At 40.8% G+C, this 22,181-nt stretch overlaps 1 protein-coding gene across 4 annotated transcripts in view; it reads left to right on the top strand.

Moving 5' to 3' along the window:
- The window catches only part of LOC117303662 (tyrosine-protein phosphatase non-receptor type 13-like), a 34,650-nt gene extending 16,592 nt beyond the window's left edge, over positions 1-18,058 (top strand). For 3 of the 4 annotated variants that reach the window (XM_033787908.1, XM_033787911.1, XM_033787909.1), the window contains 23 exons: positions 71-307; positions 473-1,215; positions 1,422-1,515; positions 1,692-2,371; positions 2,896-3,715; positions 4,070-4,281; positions 4,670-4,762; positions 5,116-5,427; positions 5,826-5,981; positions 6,299-6,816; positions 7,268-7,490; positions 7,699-8,250; positions 8,596-8,763; positions 8,982-9,073; positions 9,369-9,604; positions 10,681-10,803; positions 11,450-11,589; positions 11,986-12,255; positions 12,439-12,529; positions 12,841-13,049; positions 13,381-13,515; positions 14,125-14,403; positions 15,061-18,058. In XM_033787908.1, coding sequence (XP_033643799.1) covers positions 71-307; positions 473-1,215; positions 1,422-1,515; positions 1,692-2,371; positions 2,896-3,715; positions 4,070-4,281; positions 4,670-4,762; positions 5,116-5,427; positions 5,826-5,981; positions 6,299-6,816; positions 7,268-7,490; positions 7,699-8,250; positions 8,596-8,763; positions 8,982-9,073; positions 9,369-9,604; positions 10,681-10,803; positions 11,450-11,589; positions 11,986-12,255; positions 12,439-12,529; positions 12,841-13,049; positions 13,381-13,515; positions 14,125-14,403; positions 15,061-15,117 — 6,440 coding nt within the window. In that variant the 3' untranslated portion in view covers positions 15,118-18,058. The remainder of the gene's footprint in view (positions 1-70; positions 308-472; positions 1,216-1,421; positions 1,516-1,691; positions 2,372-2,895; positions 3,716-4,069; positions 4,282-4,669; positions 4,763-5,115; positions 5,428-5,825; positions 5,982-6,298; positions 6,817-7,267; positions 7,491-7,698; positions 8,251-8,595; positions 8,764-8,981; positions 9,074-9,368; positions 9,605-10,680; positions 10,804-11,449; positions 11,590-11,985; positions 12,256-12,438; positions 12,530-12,840; positions 13,050-13,380; positions 13,516-14,124; positions 14,404-15,060) is intronic. The other variant, XM_033787910.1, reaches the window with a different exon arrangement.
- Positions 18,059-22,181: the final 4,123 nt, after the last annotated feature.

The raw sequence follows: 22,181 nt of genomic DNA on the forward strand, positions 1-22,181 counted from the left end.
GCGCCTTTATAAATGCAGAGTGAAACCTTACCCCCAATACAATCTATTCTACCACTCTTTCGTCCTAAAGGTATCACAATTGTTGGAGGTGAGAACTCCCGCAACCTTGATCTTGGTATCTTTGTCCAATCGGTCATCCCCGGGGGTCCGGCAGACCTTGATGGCAGGCTGCAGCCAGGGGATCGTATCATCTCCATCAATGGTCAAAGTCTTGAGGGTGTCGGACATCGTGTTGCAGTAGACATCCTCAGTAATGCTCCCACCACGGTGCAGCTGATTGTGTCACAGCCAAGATCGTCAAGTCCAGGTTAGACCACAAAATGAATTGATCCACAATCCTGGCCAAATTGCTTGTTTATTTTCTCCAAAAAAATCCACGGCTTATGGTCTGAAAATTACAAAATTGTTATCCTTGCCTTCAACATATTATTAGGTTTGCTTTAAAATATTTTCTTATTTACATATTATATAGATTCTAAGCTGAAACCTCATATTGTAGAAGAAGATTTGATTACCCCAGCTCAAGCCAGCCAATCACATGCTCAGCTTCCTCTACCTACCCTCAATACCCAGCCCGACAGCCCTGGCACCCAGAAACGTAAAAGCACCCCTCCTAAGAAACCACGCCGACGACCGCAGAGTTTCGGCTCTAACTACAGTCTCGCCTTGTCGGACGCGAGTCATCTGAGCGACGGGTCTGGTTCCAAGACTCCACCACAGACGATCCGTGCGCGATATCTCTCAGCGGAGAATGCCAGACCGCCACGTGCGGTCCGGTCAAACCAGGAGAGCCAACCGGAGCAAAGCATCCCAGAACCTGAAGCTCAGGAGTCGGTTAGAAGTCAACGGAAGTCGCCAAGCATTCACAGCGATATTCATTTCAGTTCTGACGCAAGCGATGACGTTCCAACACCAGAAAGCTCTGATTTGGAAGACCTCTTCCCAGACGAGAACCAGAAGTCAACGAAACCGAGTCTGATAAAAGTCGGGTCTCTGGCCAATTCCTTGAACTCTCCTCTCAGTGGGTTTACCTCGCCGGGCGAGGCCGCTGACTCCGCGGCAGATCTCAACACTGATAGGACCAGAACGGAAGAAGAACACCAAAGGTCAGACGGGGGTCAAAGTGAGGGCAAAGGTCAGGCTGAGTTGCAGCTGGGAGACGTTTACAGGGTACATCTGAAGAAAAGCAACAGCAGTCTCGGAATAAGTGTAACGGTGAGTCATTAATTTCTCATCAAATTTTTTTGGTTTTATTTAAAAAAAAAATTCCCTTTTAAAAGTACTTTACAACAGATCAACCCTCCTACTATCCGACCACCTGACGTGGTTTTTAAGGATAGGTTGCTTGAATGAGATCTGGTGTCTGAATGTGCAACAAAGTCTTTTAATTAATCATGGTGTTTTTGGTTGTTGGTTTGCAGGGTGGCGTTAACACCAGCGTGAAACATGGAGGGATTTACATCAAGTCTATGGTTAGAGGTGGAGCTGCAGATGTCGATGGGCGGATACAAATCGGTAAGTAATTGATCACAACAGTTCAGGGATAAGACTTTTATCTGACTTATATCTCAGTTTGGACTTTTTTGTGAAACAAATAGCTCTGTGTCAAAGATCTTTCTTGTAAAGAGGTGAATCTGCATTCCGAGTTACATAGTGATAACCTTTCCTCTTCCCTGTTTTGTTTGTCTCAGGTGACCGTGTCTTGGAAGTAAACTCTGAGTCTCTTGAAGGTGTGACCCATCGTCAAGCTGTCGAGACACTCCGCCGAGCTCCCGAACAAAGCCTGCTGGTCATTGAGCGAGGCGTCCCCCCAGCAAAGCCCAGCAACCTACCTCCAACCCCTGTGGCATCTCCGATGGTCGCCCTGGGTGACAATGGCGAGGTTGTCATCATGTCTAAAACAACGAATCAGTTGCATGCCGAACCTCCCTCTAGTGGCAACACTGAGCCAGACGTCCCGACCACTGATCGCCCAAGCAGTGTTGCCTCGTTCACCGACTACGATCGTCAGACACCGATGGACAGAGACCCAATCACGCCTAGTGACACGCCCCTCTTCAGTCGGGAGAGTGACTCCACCCCTATGCTCTCTTCAGCTATAGCGACTCCCATTGATGAGTTGGTCTCACCGGTTGTATCACAGGTTGTATCACAGCCTCCCCCACCCCATCTGTCACTGCTTGAGGACAATGATGATTGGCCACACAGTATGTCCTCCAGGGGGTCGACTGTGAGAAAAGCTGATCTCTCCCTGGAAAAGGAAAATCCTCAAGAAGAACAAGACAGCTACTATGATGACGGTCTTCTTCCTGTGCCATCGGACGGGCCCGAAGGTTCCCGAGGTGCCACGCCTACCATTCAAGCATTTAAGGTAAGATTGTCTCACTTGTATTTTTGTTTGTTTGTTGAGCTGATCTTCCCGTCATGGAACTCAGCAAGCTCCCACAAAGGGATATAAACACCAAGTTGACAACAGCCAATCTGTCAGATTCCAACCTTATAAAACCATTACATGGTGTTATGTAAAGGAATTGGTCTCATACTTTAAAAGCATAGCTCCGCACTATCTTGTAGGAAAATACTGAACGTTAAAAGCGCCTTGAGCGTCACTGAGTGACAGGAAGGAGCGCTATATAAAAGCATAGCTCCGCACTATCTTGTAGGAAAATACTGAACGTTAAAAGCGCCTTGAGCGTCACTGAGTGACAGGAAGGAGCGCTATATAAAAGCATAGCTCCGCACTATCTTGTAGGAAAATACTGAACGTTAAAAGCGCCTTGAGCGTCACTGAGTGACAGGAAGGAGCGCTATATAAAAAGCCACTATTATTGTTCAAATCTAAAAGTACTTCCAGGGTGTGTCTTGATTTTTTCAAATTTTTCTTTCAATATCCAGGATTTTGAGCTTCCAGATTCAGCCCCGCTGAGTGAAGCCGAGAGTGACGTTACACAGGGAAGCAGCACAGGGTCAGAGTCTCCCCTCCCCAGTGATCACTCCATCATGGGGGTCCCCTTCGACCCCGAGATAGCCTCTCCGGTCCTCAGTACCCGCGAGGCAGACACCCTTACCCCAACCGCTCATCTAGACTGGCGTAATACCCCAACCAGTAGCCTTGAGAAAGGGATGTGGGGATCCAAGGCCGCTTCGTTCCGCAGCAGCGCCCCGATCATGGAACACAGCACGGACGATCAGCGGTCAAGCGTCGGGCAGTGGACCGAGGATGATGAACGGTCACTGACGCCATCAACGGAGTACCGATCACGATCACCATCGCTTGACGGACACTCATTACAAGATCATGAGTTTCTGAGTGATGGTGATTATATGATGCCGTCGGCCATCATGCATGACTCGCTAGCCCCCGACGGGACCGTACTAAGCGCAAAATCGCCACACCTCCCCGATATCAACACCGCCCTCATCGTATCATCCCCGGCTGAACCCGCCAGCCCATCCGGCAATGACTCGCCATCACCGTTTCCATCACTCGACGGTTCTCTCCCTCTCCCGAGTGATGTCCAATCCAGCCGTAGCCCAACCCCTGATCTGCCGCCGTTGATCATTGGTCACAATGATATGAATTTACCGGATGACTCGCTGCACTCACCGATGTCTGAGATGAGCGTCGGAGCACTCACTCTGACTCAGACGATGATCTCAACGATGGGATTAGAAAACAACATTGAGCTTCCAGACCTTCCTTATGTCACTCCAGGTTAGCAAAATTTGTTTGTGCCCCAAAAAAGTTGATGGCCTGATGTTCGACCCTAGCAGTCTTTCTTGAAGGCTAAATTTTGTTTAAGTACTTAATGAATGCGACAGATTTACTTTGCATATTTTTAGGTTGAACAAAGACACAATTGACTAGAACCTGTGACCTTTTGGTTTAACGTGCCAGTGCTCTACCGACTGAGCTATCTAGCCCTATGTCTCCCTATTGGTCCATATCTTTTATTTGTGCTTCGCAAAGAAATTTGTCGAGCAGTATTTCTTTTTAAATTGGGCCCGCATTGGATGAATAGATTTAGTCTCTTAAGGAGATTTTTCTTTGAACTTCTTTCCCCCGCAGAGAACTGTTTTGAGATCCAACTCTCCAAGGGGACCCAAGGTCTCGGCTTCAGTATCCAAGGTGGGAGGGGAATCCACAAGGATCCCAAGATGTGTCTGCTCCGTATCAAGAAAGTCTTTGCTGGTCAGAGAGCTTCGGCTAGTGGCCTCGTTGAAGAGGGAGACGTTATCTTGACTGTTAATGAAGAGCCGGTTTACCATTTGACCCATGCGGTAATTATTTGTGTTCTAGCTTTCACAAATTCTGTATGTCGTTACTTAAGAAAATGTGGGCTGAATCGTTGTGTAAAGTCAGCAGGTTATTTTGAAAAAAACATGCACAATTTTTAAATTTGTAAACACATTGTCCTTAATTTTAGTTGTAACAACTGAAACCAGCTGTTTTGTTTTGCACATGACTTCATTTCTAAATGAAATTTCGAAACGAAATATTTCACAGACAAAAATAGTTCTTTGGGCTACAAAATCAGTAAAGCTTTGAGACTCAAATTAAAGAATTTTTGTATCCTTATTGATCCTGTATAATACCTTTACTCTTTGCTCTCTTACATTCTGCTGTTACTAATTACAATCTTCTTCATTGTCTGTGGATTCTTTGTAGGAGACGGTTGCTGTTCTCAGAGGCACTCCTCAAGATGTCCGTCTACTTCTCTGCCGACCTAGCGACGAAGAACTTGATCTTATCACTCTTAAGGTTCGTTCCAACCCCCACCCCCAACCTTTCAAAAGGTGTGGTTCATTTCCCACGCCCACTTTCCAAAAGTTCCTTCATTATCATCCTTGGTTTACTTTTGAATTTTTTTTTAGAAGGATTTTGTAATTTTAAAATATTTTAATTATGACACATGATGCATCCTCCTAAAGACAATCAGAGCGCACTGATTGAAGTGTTGAGTATCCAACCACTGGTCCTTTTCAGAAAAGAATTTTTGACTTCAAAGAAAAAATATGGTCTCTGTTTTTTTCTCTTTTTCAATAATGTGTGAGACTTGCGCGGTCAATTTAATTAATGGAATTGATTGATTTATTAACATATTTTCCTTCCAGGAGGATGAGAAACACTTTGAGCACGTCTTGAGCAGCCCAACACTTCCTATGAGCCCCAAAGCAACCAAGGAGATCCAAACCCAAGATTTTGACTTCCCCTCATCCCCCTTATCCCCGACCCTCCTCGATACAACGGACCAATTTTCACCCCCTCCTTCGACCTCCGAACCCCACTCATCAGAATCTCAGTTACCCAAGCTGGTTATGGGGTCAACACCTAAGGGGTCAGGGTTCAATGTAAGGTCTCCGGTGACATCACCGACGGAGAGTCTGGGCTCACCAATGAAATCGCTCGGCGATACATGGAGTGGGGTAAGTGGTCACAAGCCTTTAATAAGTTCCATTGAATTGTTGGTTTTGGAAATAGTACATAAATTTCCAACACAAAGATTAACAAGTTTAAGCGGAACTCAGCACACTCCCACAAGGGGATATAAACACCAAGCTGGCAACAGCCAATCTCTCATACAAACATTGGTTTATTGTCTATGATTAGAAATTGCACAAATTAGGAAAATGTGATTCAGTAACTAGACGACAACACTTATTGTAGTCTTTGTGAAATCAGTGGTTAGCTTGATAGGATTCAAACCCACTACCCTTGCTATAGCACCTTAGTAAAAAAGAACAATTCTGCTGAAAGTACCCTCCCATAGGAAGCTGAAAATGTCTGCATACATGGTATCAAGTATTGTCTGTTTCCTCTGCAGGAATACTTTGAGGTGACTCTGACCAAGCCAGCGAGGGGTGGTCTAGGTTTCACGGTTGCAGGTGGTGCCAACTCTGGTGGCTGCTATGTCAAGGACATCATACAAGACCCAGCCAAGTCAGATGGTAGACTCAAGAAGGGAGACAAACTTGTCAATGTAAGAATGAAGACCAGTTATTTAACCCTCCTACTGTGTGACTAGTTAATATCATCAACTGTGTGTGGTTTTGAATGATAGATAAGCTATGCTTCCCTACAAAAGGGTGGGATTCAAATCTTGCGTAACAGAAACTGATCACCAGCCAAAATTCTATAAAGTTTACATTGTAGCAACTGGTAACCAGCTCAAATCTTGCTAAGCAAAGATATTTCCCAAGCAGAATTATCTGCTTAAAAGCTTTATGAAATTGGGTGTTAGGCCGTGTCTTGAGGCTTCTTCAACTTATCATTCTGGTTTGGTTTATTTCCTCTCAGGTCAACGGAACGAGCATGCTGGACATGAGCCACTTTGACGCAGTCTCATTCCTCCGTATGACCCCTCAGGAGGTCACCATTAAGATCCTACGCTACCAGCAACCCGTGGACACACCCATCTCCACGCCCGTCCCCCCACCCATTCCTACCTCCCCACCACCAGACTCTCCAACATTCCCACATGAGAAGCTCGCCGACCCACTCTCCGAAAGTTCGCCTACTTCCTCGAGATCGGACGCGACAGCAATCGTCAATGTCCGAGAGCTTCCAATCATCCGAGTCCAGCGTAACCCCATGGGGCAGCTAGGGCTCTCGCTGACTCTTACCCTCAAAAACGGCAAATCCGGGATTGTGGTGAGTGATGTCATACCTGGCCTTCCTGCAGCCAGCGAGGGCAGTATACAGTCTGATGATCTCATCCATGCCATCAACGGGAAGAATCTTCGGGGGATGAGCTTGATGCAAGCTAGACGCCTTCTTGAGGTGGCCCCAAATACGGTGGAGTTGAAACTAACAAGGTGAGAGAAAAAAAACTCCCCCCATAGAAATTTGCAAAACTTTTTGTAAATTACAAATTTAATCCTTAGGGAACAATAATGCTCCAAAGCAGTTTCACTTAGAACTGCCGATGCGCTGTGTTGTACACCAGACATTAAGTTCTAGTGCCTGAGTCGTCAGAGTGTGGGTTTGAATCCTACTCACTGCACTCATTTCTTTTATAAGAACATTCTATATATTTTTGTGAGTTATCACCTGACATCACAAGGCCAGACGGCAACTTCAAGGTGAGGGTTACACTTAAGTGATTTGAGGTGTCAACCCAAATGTCACCAGAGGCAAACTTTTCTGCTCTAGTTAGCATGAAAGTTTGCTTACCGTTAAGCAATGCTATGAATTTGACTCCTGTTAGAGGCGTATATTTGCCTTATTTAAGTTTTTATTGTACCCAACTTTAAACTTTCTCTCCAGGAATGGCGAACCAGTACATCCGACCAGGGCCCTCACCTCCCCAATGTCCTCAATAGACTCCCCTAAGGTCCTATCCTCAAGGGCTGAGAGGGTAGAGAGATCCCCTTACCATCTTGATGATGGCGAGTTGACCGTCGAGGAAGAGATGAAGGGTGTCATGGACTCACTGGATCTGGACCTCGGTGATCTGTCATCGGAGCTGGCTGAAGAGACAGACTGGGAGGTGGGTTCACATTGAGGGCGCTGTTAACAAGAATTTCAAATGAAGAGGATTTTTACCGTTATTGTTGCTGTCTTTCTAAGCATCTTTTTTGCAGTTCCATTCCAAAATGTTCCCAAACAATATTTTACTTTCTCTTGAATGTTAAAAGTTACAACTTTTTCCAAGCCTTATTTTTAATGTGGTTACTCCCTCTGGAATGTTGTTGCAGGACATTTCGGAGAGTGACAGGGAGCAACATCTTGACGATGTGGACGCCATCTTGGCCTCGTTGGAAGCCGAGCACGGCATCACGCTACCGGATGAGATCAAAGAAAACCGAGGAACACCGGTTAACACGACCCCCGATGTCGAAGTGGTACAAGCCGTTGCGGTGACCGAAGTGCAACGTCAGAGTATGCTCTTAAACGACACTGAGATTGATGTCCATGAGCCGCCAGCGAGCCCATCCTCCCTAGGCAGCACACCCATGCCGACCCCACCCCTCACTCCATCCCCGCCCCCAACTCTAACCCCACCCGACAGTCCACCTCCAAGCCTCCCCGACTCAGAACCCCCTCTGCCGTTATCGCCCCCTCCTCCTGAAATGGAATCACCTGCACCCGAAGTGGCTCCCTCCGAGGTTTCATCGTGGGATGTCGTGGACTCGCCGACACCCAGTGAAGCTCCGACTGTAGACAGGGCAAGCAATGGGATCATCGAAAGGGCCACAACCCCGGTGGAGTTTGATCGAGGCTCTGAGGGAAGGGTGGACAAATCCGAGGTAAGACAACCCTCTGATGCAATGGAACATTCCACATGAATATTCAAGATTTTTTCATCTTGATAAATACATGAAGTGACAGCACAATTTAACAGTGGCCAATTCCCCCCCCCCCTTCAGAAAATCACACTTGGGGTATTACCTCTGTGGACAGACGGCATTTCATTTTTGTTCCATTGTTTTAAGCTCTTTTTTTCCCCAGTTGGTTCTCAAAAAGGACTCATGTTTTCACAAATTTCTTTGGGTTTACTCAATGCTATATTATATTTTTTCATTAATGTAAGTAACCAATCAGATCATTGTATCTGTCCTCATAAATATTCATGTATCTCTCTCGTCCAATAGGGAGGTGTGATCTGGATCGAGCTTGAAAAGCCAGCCAATGGCAGCCTTGGCTTTAGCCTTACTGGAGCAATGAAAGGTGGGAAAACAAGCATCTTCATCAAAACTCTGAATTCGGGAGGTGTTGCCGAAATGGATGGTCGAATGCAAGTTGGAGATCGGCTATTGCAGGTTAGTCCTTAAAAGTGTTCAGTCTCCTGACGATGACTAGAGCAGGCGAGTCAAAATGTAGAGACCAATTAAGAACTCACTCCGTGGCAGTGAAGTTAAATAAAGTCCCCTTGAAAGTTTCAACGCTTGTTTTGATGTTATGTTTATTGGAAATTAGAAGATTGGTTGTGATATAAGTTGTCTATTATCCCCCCTTATTTTTCCCTCTCCCCTATTAGGTGAACGGAGAGAGCCTGGTGGGCATGACACAGAATAAAGCGGTCGGATTACTGAGGAAGAGCAAAGGAGTGGTCAAACTGGCTGTAACAAGGTAATGAAACAAAATAAGAGCCGCAAATAATAGGCCTTTCTTACCTCAAAAATACTTTGACCCACAGAAGGGTGTCAAATCAATGTACTCAATTGTAAAGTTAAATTCAAATAATATAGCACTTTCGAATTCCATAAGAATTTTGACTGAATTAAAGCGGTCATTTCCAACATGATAATGCTTTCAAAATCCGTAAGAATTTTGACTGATTGAACCATTAAATTCCAACGAGATAATGCTTTCAAAATCCATGAGAATTTTGAGCGATGACTGCCTTTTCTTGATGATGTTGTAGGCAACTTGCAAGATCCACCGTCATCGCCAACCAGCAGATGAGCGAGCCAAAGCGCCCTGGGCCCCTCATTCATGAATCTCCGGTGCCGATCCTCAACCTCCCTCATCACCCTGCGCCCCTCATTCATGAATCTCCGGTGCCGATCCTCAACCTCCCTCATCACAGCGACAACGAAGAAGAATCGCCGGTTCAGTCGTACACCGAGTCTGCTAGGGATGCCGAGCTCGATGACGCAGGTACAAAAACATTTTTATAGAAAATCCTTCGAAAATGAACACTAGAAACTTTCTTTTATGTTTGTCACAATATCACAAACCAGTGGGCACCTTTAATTTCGCACCAAGTATTTGTTCCACACTTTGATGTCACCTTTAAATCACTCTTTTTGCTGTTAGATTTTGTTACTATTTTTGTCAGTTTGTATAAAATGTTACTTTTTTCACTTGTGATTTATCTCGTCCTGATGAAGAATTTTGCACAATTTGTTTTTTTATGATTTTTTATTTTGCACATTTTGTTTTACACTTTGTATGTTGATATCAATCTTTTATTTGTCACATTTTGTTTTTATCCTTCATTGTCACATCGTCTTTTCATAATTATTCTTGATCATTCTTTCAATTAATGCCATCCACCCTTTTCAATAACGTTCATTGCCATCCTGTTCTATAAACCTCCTGTTGTTGTTTATGTTTAAAAATGTTTATGTGGACGTTTCTCTTTCGAACTTTTTAATATGGTGTTTTGTCATACTAACTAAACGCTCCCTCTTCCTGCCTCTTTCTTTGTTACTTGGTTTTTGTGTCACAATGTTTTCCCTGGTCTTCCTATCCCTTCATCGTTTCCTTAACACCACCTCACTGTCACTATACATCATCACATTGGACTTGGTGCCACATCCTAACACCCCCAACTTCATCACCATCATTGACCCCCACAAACAACTCATCACCCCCATGGTACACCTCTCCTTCCACCCCTACCCCTTCACTCCAATCCACACCAACACCACCCTAACGTCACTATACATCCTCACATTTGCCTCGGTGCCACAAACTAACACCCCACCCACAAACTCACCACCAATTCATCACAACCCCCATGGTACACCCCGAACCTTCCACCCGTACCACTTCACTTCAATCCACACCAACACCACTTCAACGTCACTATACATCCTCACATTTGCCTCGGTGCCACAAACTAACACCCCACCCACAAACTCACCACCAATTCATCACAACCCCCATGGTACAACCCCTCCTTCCACCCCTATACCCCCATCACCACACTCCACATGGTGTGCATGCAGATCTGTCCGAGTTTGATATAAGCACAAGTCTCAACTTTGACTCTTACTCGTTGCCTATTGGTGGTGTGTCTTCCATTGCTATTACACCTCCCCCGCCCGGTTTCCGTACCGGCTACGTCTCAGGTAAATCTAAGGAGAAAGTGGGTCTTAAAAGTTGGTATGTGCTGCCCCCTCCTTCCCTAACGCCTCCACTCTTCTCAGGAAGGAACAAATTCAGGCCCTTTATTCCCCTCCGCCACCTCCCTATAAGAAAACGTAATTGATCTAAACTATTTAAAAAAGATTTACACATGGTGCTACCACATACCTCGCCAACTGAAATATATGGAAAGACAACAAAATGGTGTGACCTGGGCCCAATTTCATAATAAAGCCTGTAAGCACAAAAACTTGCTATGCACAGAAAAGTATTGCTTAGCAGAAACAAGGGACCAACCAAAAATTACATTAAGTTTGCATCGTTATGACTGGTGCACCACACACGCACCACACAATTTTTGCTTAGCACAGAATTTTTGCTGTATTTTCTTTCGTTATTTTGTTGTGCATTATGGTCTGTAAAGGGTTAAGGTACAGTCAATTGTGTTTCTGTTTATTTTTTGAAATGTTTTGGGGTTTTGGTATTTGAACTGATTACCAAAATCAGTTAGCTTCTTGTAGAAAGCTTACCCAATCACAGTCTAATAACAGTTAATTATTCATCATGTGACTATAACTAAACCAATCACAGTCTAGTAACAGTTAATTATTCGTCATGTGTCTCTTAAAGGTCATGACACGGACGATGATATGAACTCTACTATGGATCTCCCCAATGACACCAACGCTCATTCAAATCACAAAGAGAGTCGCTCCACATCCAAGAGTCGAGGCATTAATGCTGCCGTGAAGTTTGGCCAAGCATTGAAGGTAGGTAGTTTTTTGCATCGCGCTTCTTCCTGAAGTTTTCAGTACTGTCATGAAATGGAAATAAGCTGACCTGTCAAGTGCACTGGACTAAAGCACTGGTGTTGTGTGGTTTCGAGTCACCCTCTCATCCTTCTTGCATAATAACACGTTGGGCGTAAAGCTTAAAGTTCCAGCAATAAGTGTCTTGCTCAAGGAAACAAAGGTCAAGACCGGGACTCGAACCCACACTCTGCTGAATAGAAACAGAGCTATAACTCCCCCTGCCAGGACCCATACAATTAGAAGCTGATAATGAACTTTAAGCAGTAAGCTTTTGTTGTTGGTAATTTTAGATGTTGTACACGTTCTTTAGTACTAAAAGTTAGCACCTGATTTATATTTTCGGTTCCCCCGAAGGCTCGAGGTCAGATGCTACCGGACAGCGACGACTCGAGCTCCTGGGGATCAGACACCGACATTCCTCTCTCCACCGATCACGGCCACACCCCAACCCCACGGGCCACGCCCAGCCACAAGATCCTGAGCGTCATCAGCGATGGTGAGCTGCGACGCACTGCGCTGGTCAGACCCTCCGTAGGAGGGCGCTATTCGGGACGGCAGTTGAGGAGCCTCATCGCGACGTTGCAGAAGCAGATGGACAAGCAGGACCCTGCTGAGGAGTTTAAGGTTTGTGTTTTATTCTTTTTGTTGTAGAAATGAAATCTCAGGGCTCACTACTCATACCCAAGATACAGATTTACAGATTCTTTCCATTTACTGCTTTGTAAGGAACTTGATTCTTTGTACCTTTGTTACTAAAACGCAATGAAGTTTTTGAATGACTGTTTTCACTGTTTTACTGTTCTGCAGATGTTACGTAATGTTAAAATAACGGATAATTGCGAGGAAGCGAAGAGACCAAACAACAAGGACAAGAATCGGTACAGGAACGTCGTGCCATGTGAGTATACATCTGCAGTGATGAAACATTTTGCTATTAATCCTTCTAGAAAATCTGCTAGGATCGATTTCACAAAGAACTTCTCAAAACTTGCGGGTACTACTGTGTAAATCTCTTTTGTGGAGTGTTGGCTCTGAGAAGAGAAGGTTTGGTCTCCTCAATGTCTCAAGATGTGTTGTCAGTATCACCATAGTGATTTGTGTTATGACATCATACATTGCTTAGCAGTTAAATTGCACTTAAGAACAATCTTCATTGTGAAAGCGATTGTCTCAAACATTCAAAACAATTTTGTTCGGTTTGTTTTGCAGATGATAAGACGAGAGTTGTTATCCAATATGCCGGAAACGCTGATTACATCAACGCCAACTTCATCAACGTCCAAGTGGGTAAAGATATGTACAGCTACATCGCCTGTCAGGGACCACTCCCCCAGACCAACGGAGACTTCTGGCAGATGGTTTGGGAGCAGAGGTCAGATGTCATCGCCATGGTGACACAAGCAGTAGAGAGCGGCAAGGTAAGATAGATGCATCGGGATTTATACTGCCGATTGTTCTACTTCAGAAGTGAGTCTTGCTTCAGAGAAACAGGTCACCAATAAAAATACAAAGTGAAATTTACTGTATGACTGGCTAGCTGCTAAAAGTTGCTAAGCGAAAAACATTTGTTGAGCAGTTTTGGAATGTAGCATAACGTGATCATAAACCGTGGGTTCTCTCTCGCTTTGTAGGGAAGCTTGTATTTTATGCATGGTTTTTGCAAATTTGCTTATCAACAATTTTCATAACCCTGCATGCTTTTCGTTCTGAGAACTTTTACTGATTGGTCCTTTCTCGTCACATGACCAGGTAAAGTGTGACCACTATTGGCCGGATTCCATGGAGACGCCTATGATGGTAGCCGGGCGATACCAGCTGAGACTCGACAGTATGCAGACATTGGACAACTTTGACATCCGGAAAATATCCATGAGTGATACTAAGGTATTGAAATTTTTCTCTTTTGTGGGGATTTGGAATAGAGTGAGGCACCGAGAGATTGTGCTGGTGGGGACATATTCAAACATATTACATTGGACATAGTGGACATTTGTTCATTTTGAAACGTCACAAATATTTATTTCTTAATTTGAAACGATCTTTGGTTTAGACTTAGCAAACTACTACCTTTTACTTCATAATAATAATAATAATAATAATAATAATAATAATAATAATAATAATAATAATAATAATAAGACTTGTAATGCGCACATATCCACCCTGCTGGGTGTTCAAGGCGCAGAAAATCAATTCAAATCAATTCATACTATGGGTTTGAACAAAGAAAAATAATTGACAAGAGCAGGATTTGAACCAACCACCTTAGAATTAACGTGACAGCGCTCCACCAACATCTTGCCCTTTGTTGGCGCTCTCCCTTTTTTGTCAATCATTTTTTTTTAGGGGTGCCAGTCAGAAGCCATGCAGCCGTTAACTGCCATGTAGCCAGGGATCACACCCAAGTTTAATAAGTATTTGCAGCATTGAACAAAATAGTTCATAAAATCAGGCCTACATTTATTTTTTTAAATATTATTTGTTTTCTTTTAGACCAATACCATCCACTTTGTGACTCATCTCAACTTCACCACCTGGACCGATCATGGTGTCCCTCCATCATCAGTCCCGCTTCTCCGCTACACCAAGTACATGCGTAAGATCCACGCCAACGGACCTATCATAGTTCACTGCAGCGCGGGGATTGGCCGTACCGGTACTCTGATCACCATCGACGCCATGATGGGGCTGATTGATCGAGATGAGACCTTCAAGATTGGAGACATAGTGAGAGGGTTGAGATCTCAACGACAGGGCATGATTCAGACGAAGGTCAGTGGGGTTTAGTTTAATCTTTATCCCCGATGCAATACATAAATAATCTGCTACGATACCAATAGCTCACATGGTTCAAACTGGCTTTTTGTTAACAGGGTTCAATTCCATAGAGCTGCGTATGCAAGAAATGTTGCTAAACAATTTTACTGCCCAACAGAAATGAGCAGGATACCAGTCACAAATTGTACATGATATTTTGGCTGGTAAACTTAATCTGGTAAGCATATGTTGCTGTGCTTAGCTACGTTTTGTGCTCAAGCAACTGTATGATATTATGCCCAGTCACGCTCGGTGGTCTTCATTCAAACACCACACGGTAACTAAGTACCTGAACTGTTGGACTCTGATTATGGCGTTATGCCTTATCCCATGTTAAGCATGATCAGTTTACCAGTGCAGTCCTCAGTCCAACATAATCAAACAAAACATGCAGTTGGATTTTGATGGGTTCTGGAGTCGATTTCACAAAGAGTTAGGGGACTAGTCCTATAAACTTAGGACTAGTCCTAGGAGATATTAGAAACTTAAGGCTAGTCCTAAGTTAGGGCGAGTAACTCATCTTAACTCAAGATAAGACTAGTCGTAACTCTCTGTGGAAGGTTAGGCTTAAGGGAATTGAAGTTGATTGTTTTTCTCTCTCTGTCTTGACAGGACCAGTATTTATTCTGCTACAAGGCGGCCATTGAGCTACTCAAGACACTCGTATAAGGAGGAAAACACAGAGCGATCAAGAACACTAGAGGGCGCTGTAATCATGAACACTAGAGGGCCCAGTTTGGTTCGTAGAGTAGCTAAGTGACTTTTTTAAAGATGCACTCAGCAGATACCCTGGTAACCGTTTTATGGATGAAACAAGGAGAACGTTATGTTGTGTTTTACTAGTTCTAGCCGCACTCATAGTTCAAATGTGATCAGATCTGCTTACTGTTAGCAAATAATCGGGGCTTACTAAATCAGGGAATCCACAGTTACATCACGTACTTTTCACAAAATAGGGACTTTTTGCTTGTGCGTGTTCGTACTCCACTTTACTGATCAACAGCGCTTTTATTTATTTTTGTTTGCACGTAGGCCTTATTCCTTGACGCAAACATTTTTCTTCCTACTTCAATAATAAATGCAGCATTAATTGTTACAAATTTAATTATTTATTTAAAGTGAAATATATAATGTGTTTTATACAAGTCAGCCTTAAGGTTTTAGTGTATGGTTATTAATAAACCAATAATAGTAAGAATATAAACTCCGTCCGTATTCTCTTGATCCAAGAAAAATGAAGTGCAAATTAGACCCAGCAAATTGGACTTTCATAGTAAATCGATTTCTTTGCCGACCTAAATTATTCTGTACTTAAATATCTTTTCCTTAATCCATCCATTCCTTTTTGCCAAAATCAAAAATTCAAATTCAAATTTGTGAAAATTCATATCATGCCACCTTGAAAAAAAAGAATAAAAAAGATGAAATAATTGTCACTTATTAAGTGGTATTTTAAAAAGTGTTAAAATATTAATCTGGAGCTCACAGGTTCAAATCCCGCTTAAGTTAATTCTTCGTCATTCAGCCCTTAATTTAATAACTGTTGTGAAGTTTTCAGTCATTGCTCGTGTTTATTGACAACTATAGACTTGGAATGATTGTACTATGAGTTACCATGCTTCGAAATTTGGAGATGATGTACAGTTACAAATTCAGAAATAGAAATTTGGTAAAGAAAGTTCATTTTAATTTTGTCCTTTTTTGTTTCGTTTGACTTAACTTAATTTCAGTATGATTAATTTTTTAGATTTGATTTTAAGTTTGATTACTAACCATTTATAACTGCTTGTTTTATTTTCATATTCCTGCCATTGCAATGCTATTTATTGTATTATATTCTTGCCTTGTAGTGTTGTGGGACATTTCACTTCAAGTTGTAAATATTTTTAAAATAAAAATAAAAGGGCTTTTAACTGCAATTTGATGAAAAAGTTTAAAGCGCCAGGCACAGCAACACTTTGTTCTGTATTTTTTAATTTTTAAAATAAAGAAATCAGCCGATCTGGGACCAAGTTATTATTTCTGCTTAGCGCAGAGTTCTGTGCTTACGATGTCCGCTAGAATGTATGATTCTAAGCGCAGAATTCCGTGGTAAGCAGAGTTGTTACATTTAACTTAGCTGAATTCCTGAACAACACTGTTTGTAATCATGTTTGTTAGTACGAAATTTGTTTTTAATATAATGTTTTAACGTTTAATTTTTTTCCATCATGAAAGAGTTGAGATTTTTTATTTTGAATTTATGTTATTTGAACATTCCTTGTAAGCTTGCCTTGCAGTTGTTGTTTTTGTTAGCATTTGCTGCATCGTTCTCTTGTTTAGATCTATCATAGTTTTGGTCAATGCATAGTGAAACATTGATGGATTTATATTCTTTTTGGAGAAGAACAACAAACTACTAGCTTATGCAGTGCCTGTTGCTTGGTGAAAATAGCCTTGCCCCCATAAAGATGAAATGTCAGGTCTGTTGTTGACTTGTGGTGTTTTGTGGCATGGGCCAGTTGGCTGGAAGAGTACCAATAGTCAAGGAGTGTCCTTACAAAGCACTGCGAACAATTGTTTTCATTTTGTACAAACTAATATAAGTTTGTAATGACAGGGTTTAGAGTCGTCAGAAATGTCTGGTTCTTAAAAAAAGAAAACGGTTGCAGCGTTTTTCTGAAAAGTGCCGGAGTGTTATTCAAATATTCCATATTCTATTCCTATTTTATACTCATATAACATAAACATAGATACTTTTAGTACTTTATAACTGATTTATATCTTATATAGTTTGAGTATTTGACTGATAGATTATCTTTATATAACGATATATCTTTAAGGAATTAGTATTTGACAAGATTGCTAATTTTAAGTTATGTATTTTGTAAGTGAGGCTGAGACTTTTAATCACTGAGTACTGGGTCAATCTTCATAGAGTGGCTTCAACAAACAGGATACCAGTCCCAACATGTTCATGTGACTTTTGGCTGGTAACTTTATTCTGTTAAGCATAATGTTGTTGTGCTTAGCTACTTTGTGTTGATTTAATGCAGCTCTGTATGATATTGGGCCTTTGTATTGGATTTGTTTTTCATAATGTTGATGGAGTGGTTTTTATATTAGCAATACATTATTTGGAAGAACGGTGTGAAATTGTAAAATACAGTTTTACTTATTTTGTTTGAGCAAATACGACAAACTGCAAATCAGACTAAAGTCTGACAAAATGTTGTGCATGATACAATCTTCTGATGGGGGGGGGGGGGGTTCCCTCTGCTGAGCCCCCTCTGTTTATTTTCAGAGGCCCAAGGTGCCTATTTACAGGGTAAAATAATGTCCCTTGATCTTGGAAATAGGTCGTCACAACAACCAAGTTTAGAAAATAATATCTTTTAAATTCTGTTGGAAGTATTTCTGTATTCCTGTATTTTATTATTTCAGATTCAGAGTGGCTGTTGCTTGATTCTTGTTGCTTGTTTATAACTGATTTATATCTATATAGTTACAGTCTTGTTTTTGTTTAGCCTTTCAGTTTTTATTGTTAGGCGCATAGAGAGTCTTATGCGCCTTATAAATGCTGTTTATTATTATTATTATTATTATTATTATTATTATTATTATTATTATTATTATTATTATTATTATTATTATTATTATTATTATTATTATTATTATTATTATTATTATTATTATTATTATTATTATTATTATTATTATTATTATATTATTATTATTATTATTATTATTATTATTATTATTATTATTATTATTATTATTATTATTATTATTATTATTATTATTATTATTATTATTATTATTATTATTATTATTATTATTATTATTATTATTATTATTATTATTATTATTATTATTATTGTCCGAAAATATTAATTGATTGTGTCTTGTACAGATTATTTCCAGTACTGTTTAGTGTGAGGTTTTACATTAATTAATTTGTATATGAACTTTGTAAGTTATGTATTCAATCGTTTGTGATTTACGTGAATTTTCTTCTTTATTAATTATTTTTCCGTAATGATTTGATATAACATTTGTGGCTGACTACTTTCCACTGTAAATAATATCTACTTTAAGTTTCATGTTACTGGCCTAAGACTTTTTTGAATATTTTCAAAATAAACCAGGTGAGGAAAACTAATGTTTGAACAAAATGTAAAGTTTGCATTTCTTCCCTCAAGGCCTTTGTAAACAATTTGCTACACTCCAATAAAATCACAAGGCCTTTGATAAGTACACAAGTAGCCTTGTACTTCAAAATCAAATTTTGCCTGAAATGCAATAAGCACTCATCAAATTTTAACTAAAATGCAACAAGGCATAGCCTTGTGTAGGCCTTCTTTCAAGTGTTGCCTGAAAATTTTTACAGGAAAAATTAAACAGGTTGTTGCATTTTCAAGCAAAATGTTTAATAAGTAGGCCTCCTATTTCTGCTTAAATAAAGCAGTTTTATGAAATTGGACCCAGGTAACAAGCCGAAACTCCATAAATGTTGCACTTTTGCCATTCATTTTTTTAATATTTGATAAGCAATTTTTTTTTCGTGCTTCATAGCTTTTAGTGAATATGCAATTTCTTAGGCATGAGGGTTGCCCCCTATTGGACAATAAGAGAAGGTTCACATTGTGAAACGTCTTAATTCAATATGGTAGTTTAAATTTAGGCTTCAAATTATGCCAATCAAGAGTTTTGCATAAGTTATTGGGGACACTGCCATTAAATATTGTCACAAAAGTCTGAAAATAAGTTTGGACCGTCTTTGGTGTTGCGCCACACCACCCGGTTTAATTTATTTATGGAGTGCGCCCTCTGTAGTTCAGTTGTGATAAGGTAATGAAGGGGGGAAATTTGACTTCCGTTGATGTTTCTGTAAACTTCAGACAAAATGTCTCCTTCAAGCCCATCAATGACAATAGGATTCATGTAAATGTGGCTGTTCGACAGAGGCTGACCGCAGATACCAAGGTATGTTTTATAGGGTGATATATTGAGAATACGCCTTTCCTGATACGTTTATGTTTTATGTGTGTTTGCATTGTGGGCTTGAAGTCACCACGGACGCCGTTTTGAAACGCCCAAAACTGCACAATGTGCATACAATCCTGTCAGCCAACATTATTTAGCAAAATGCCTGCTTGTTCGGAAATAAAAACTGCTGAACTGATACTAATTGGGGAATTTTTTTCCTTCTCTTTACAGGTTTGTAAATATTTATTAACTTTTTTCTCTTCTTATTACAGGTTTGTAAATAACTTATTAATTTTGGCCCTTCTCAGTTCTCTTTACATTACACTTTACAGGTTTGTAAATAACTTATTTAAAATTGTTTCCCTTCTCTGTACAGGTTTGTAAATAACTTATTAATTTTGTCCCTTCTCTTTACAGGTTTGTAAATAACTTATTAATTTTTTCCCTTCTCTTTACAGGTTTGTAAATAACTTATTAATTTTGTCCCTTCTCTTTACAGGTTTGTAAATAACTAATTAATTTTTTCTCTTCTCTTTACAGGTTTGTAAACAACTTATTAATTTTGTCCCTTCTCTTTGCAGGTTTGTAAATAACCTATTAATTTGTTCCCTTCTCTGTACAGGTTTGTAAATAACTTATCATAATTGTTTTCCTTCTCTGTATAATTATTATTGTTAGAAAGATGTTTTAAAAGTAGAATGATCCACACAAAGAAACTAGGCTTCGAAATTGCGTGGTTTTACTTTGCGAACTAACACGGTCGGCCATTTTATGGATTAAAAAATGTGCAGGCTAGTCACAAACTGCATGTAACATGACATGGTTAGGTTGGCTGGTAAAGCTTTTTCTGGTAAGCATGTTGTGCTAAGCTACTTTTTGTGCTTAGAAGCAGCTCTATGAATCTAGGCCTATGGTCTTGACTACAACACTGCCCATACAAGCATTTTGTAAACTGAAAACAATTTTCATTAAGTCTAGACTTCCAAGCAAAATATCTTATCAGAGCACAGGAAACAGGGCCAAACTTCATTTGCATACCAGAATATGCACCAGCAAAAATACAATGTCATTGTACGTATTTTTTATGCGACTATCCTACTTTTATTTATTTTTTTGGCAGATTTAGTAATATTTTCTGCCTAACGAAAGCAGTTCAATGAAATTGGGCCCAAGTAACCGCGGCCAAAGTTCCATAAAGTTAACACTGTTGCTGCAACAACAAGGCCGTGTCCGAAACGACGACTTCGGCTACAGCTACGTCTAGATCAGCGCGTGTACCAGTGTTGAAGAATAGGCAGACGCGGGCGATCTAGCCGTAGCTGTAGCCGAAGTCGCCGTTTCGGACACGGCCGCAATCCGCCAACAGAGGACGCGATTCCTATTTTAATACCTAGTCAGATACCCTAAACCAAATTCAACGCTGAATTTTCGGATGAAGTCCAGCTTGATAAATCACGTGCGGCCCATTCAGAAACGCATGCTGGATTAGAATTTCTCAAAAACATGGACGGAGAGGAGTTATTTGCTTCTTCAAGAGAATTTTGCCCGCAATTTGGCTCCATTTTACCGTTTCCTGAAAAAAGGAACGGTAGTTATGAAATGCAAGACGTGTCCTCACAAAGCAAATGCAAAAAGTAAGTTTAGAATTAATGTATTTCTTGTGGAAACCGGAGCTTGTAAAGTTGTGTGCGATCGATGGCCCCCTGGACTTGTTGTGCGTTATTTAAAAATGGGTAGGCGGGGTCGGGACGTATCTATATCTAGGGGGGGGGGGTGGAGGAGGCTGATGCATGATCGCAACATACTTTGAATATTATATTAAATACATTAATGCAAATTCAGCTCAATGACTTTGACTCTGATGATGTAAATGACATGTGACTGATAATTTGTAGTTTACAAAAAAAATTGAATATTTTTTTAGTAGGCCTATAAAACAAAATATTAAAAATAAAATAGTAGACATAGTTTTCAATATTAATTTTGTAATTAGCTGTTCCGACCTACCGTCGAGATTGTTGTTATTATTATTATTATTCTTTGTTTCCGCCTAAAACCCCAAAGCGTTTGTACAGCATTTTTGTTCAGGCCCCGTCTCCTAAAGTATGGATAAAAGAGTTAAATCATATATCAAATTGAAGCTTAGAACCTAAGCTTTACTCTAATAAAAAAGTGTTAACATTCTTAATTAATTAACCACGTGGTCTTCATTTGAATTTTTAATTTGTAAACTTGATGCAGTCACTTTCATGTTATTGTGAAATATTCTCTTTGGTAATACAACACAGTATGTACCTCAATGAGTTGTTGACGTCTTGAGAGGGGTCTATACTATTTTGTTTCCTACCCGCGTTCTGGACACATTACTCTGTACATGCACAACGTACGGAGGTTTAGGATTTTCGTTAGAATGTGCGTTAAATTTGTCCTTGTTTTTATAACCGCGTTCTGGACCAATTTCTCTGTGCATGGGTTTTCGTTAAAACGAACGTGCGTAATTAGATAGGGGTTTTTGACGACATCGACGTCGTCGTCAAAAAACCCTAAAGGCATCTAATACTACACTTCAACCCTACTTAATAGTTATAGGCGTTAGCAGTTCATATTTAGTGACATTGGTCGCAAAATCATGAAACAAGAATTATTTCGCCGGATCATAATCCCCTCTGTTGATGCACACATGTAAAAACCCACCATTTTTACATCGTGCCCTTCTAGCCTAGTGGTCATCAGTCGCGACTACACATCTGAGAATTGCGAGTTCG

The sequence above is a fragment of the Asterias rubens genome, chromosome 20 (assembly GCF_902459465.1).
Source record: "Asterias rubens chromosome 20, eAstRub1.3, whole genome shotgun sequence".
NCBI classification, from domain to species: domain Eukaryota; kingdom Metazoa; phylum Echinodermata; class Asteroidea; order Forcipulatida; family Asteriidae; genus Asterias; species Asterias rubens.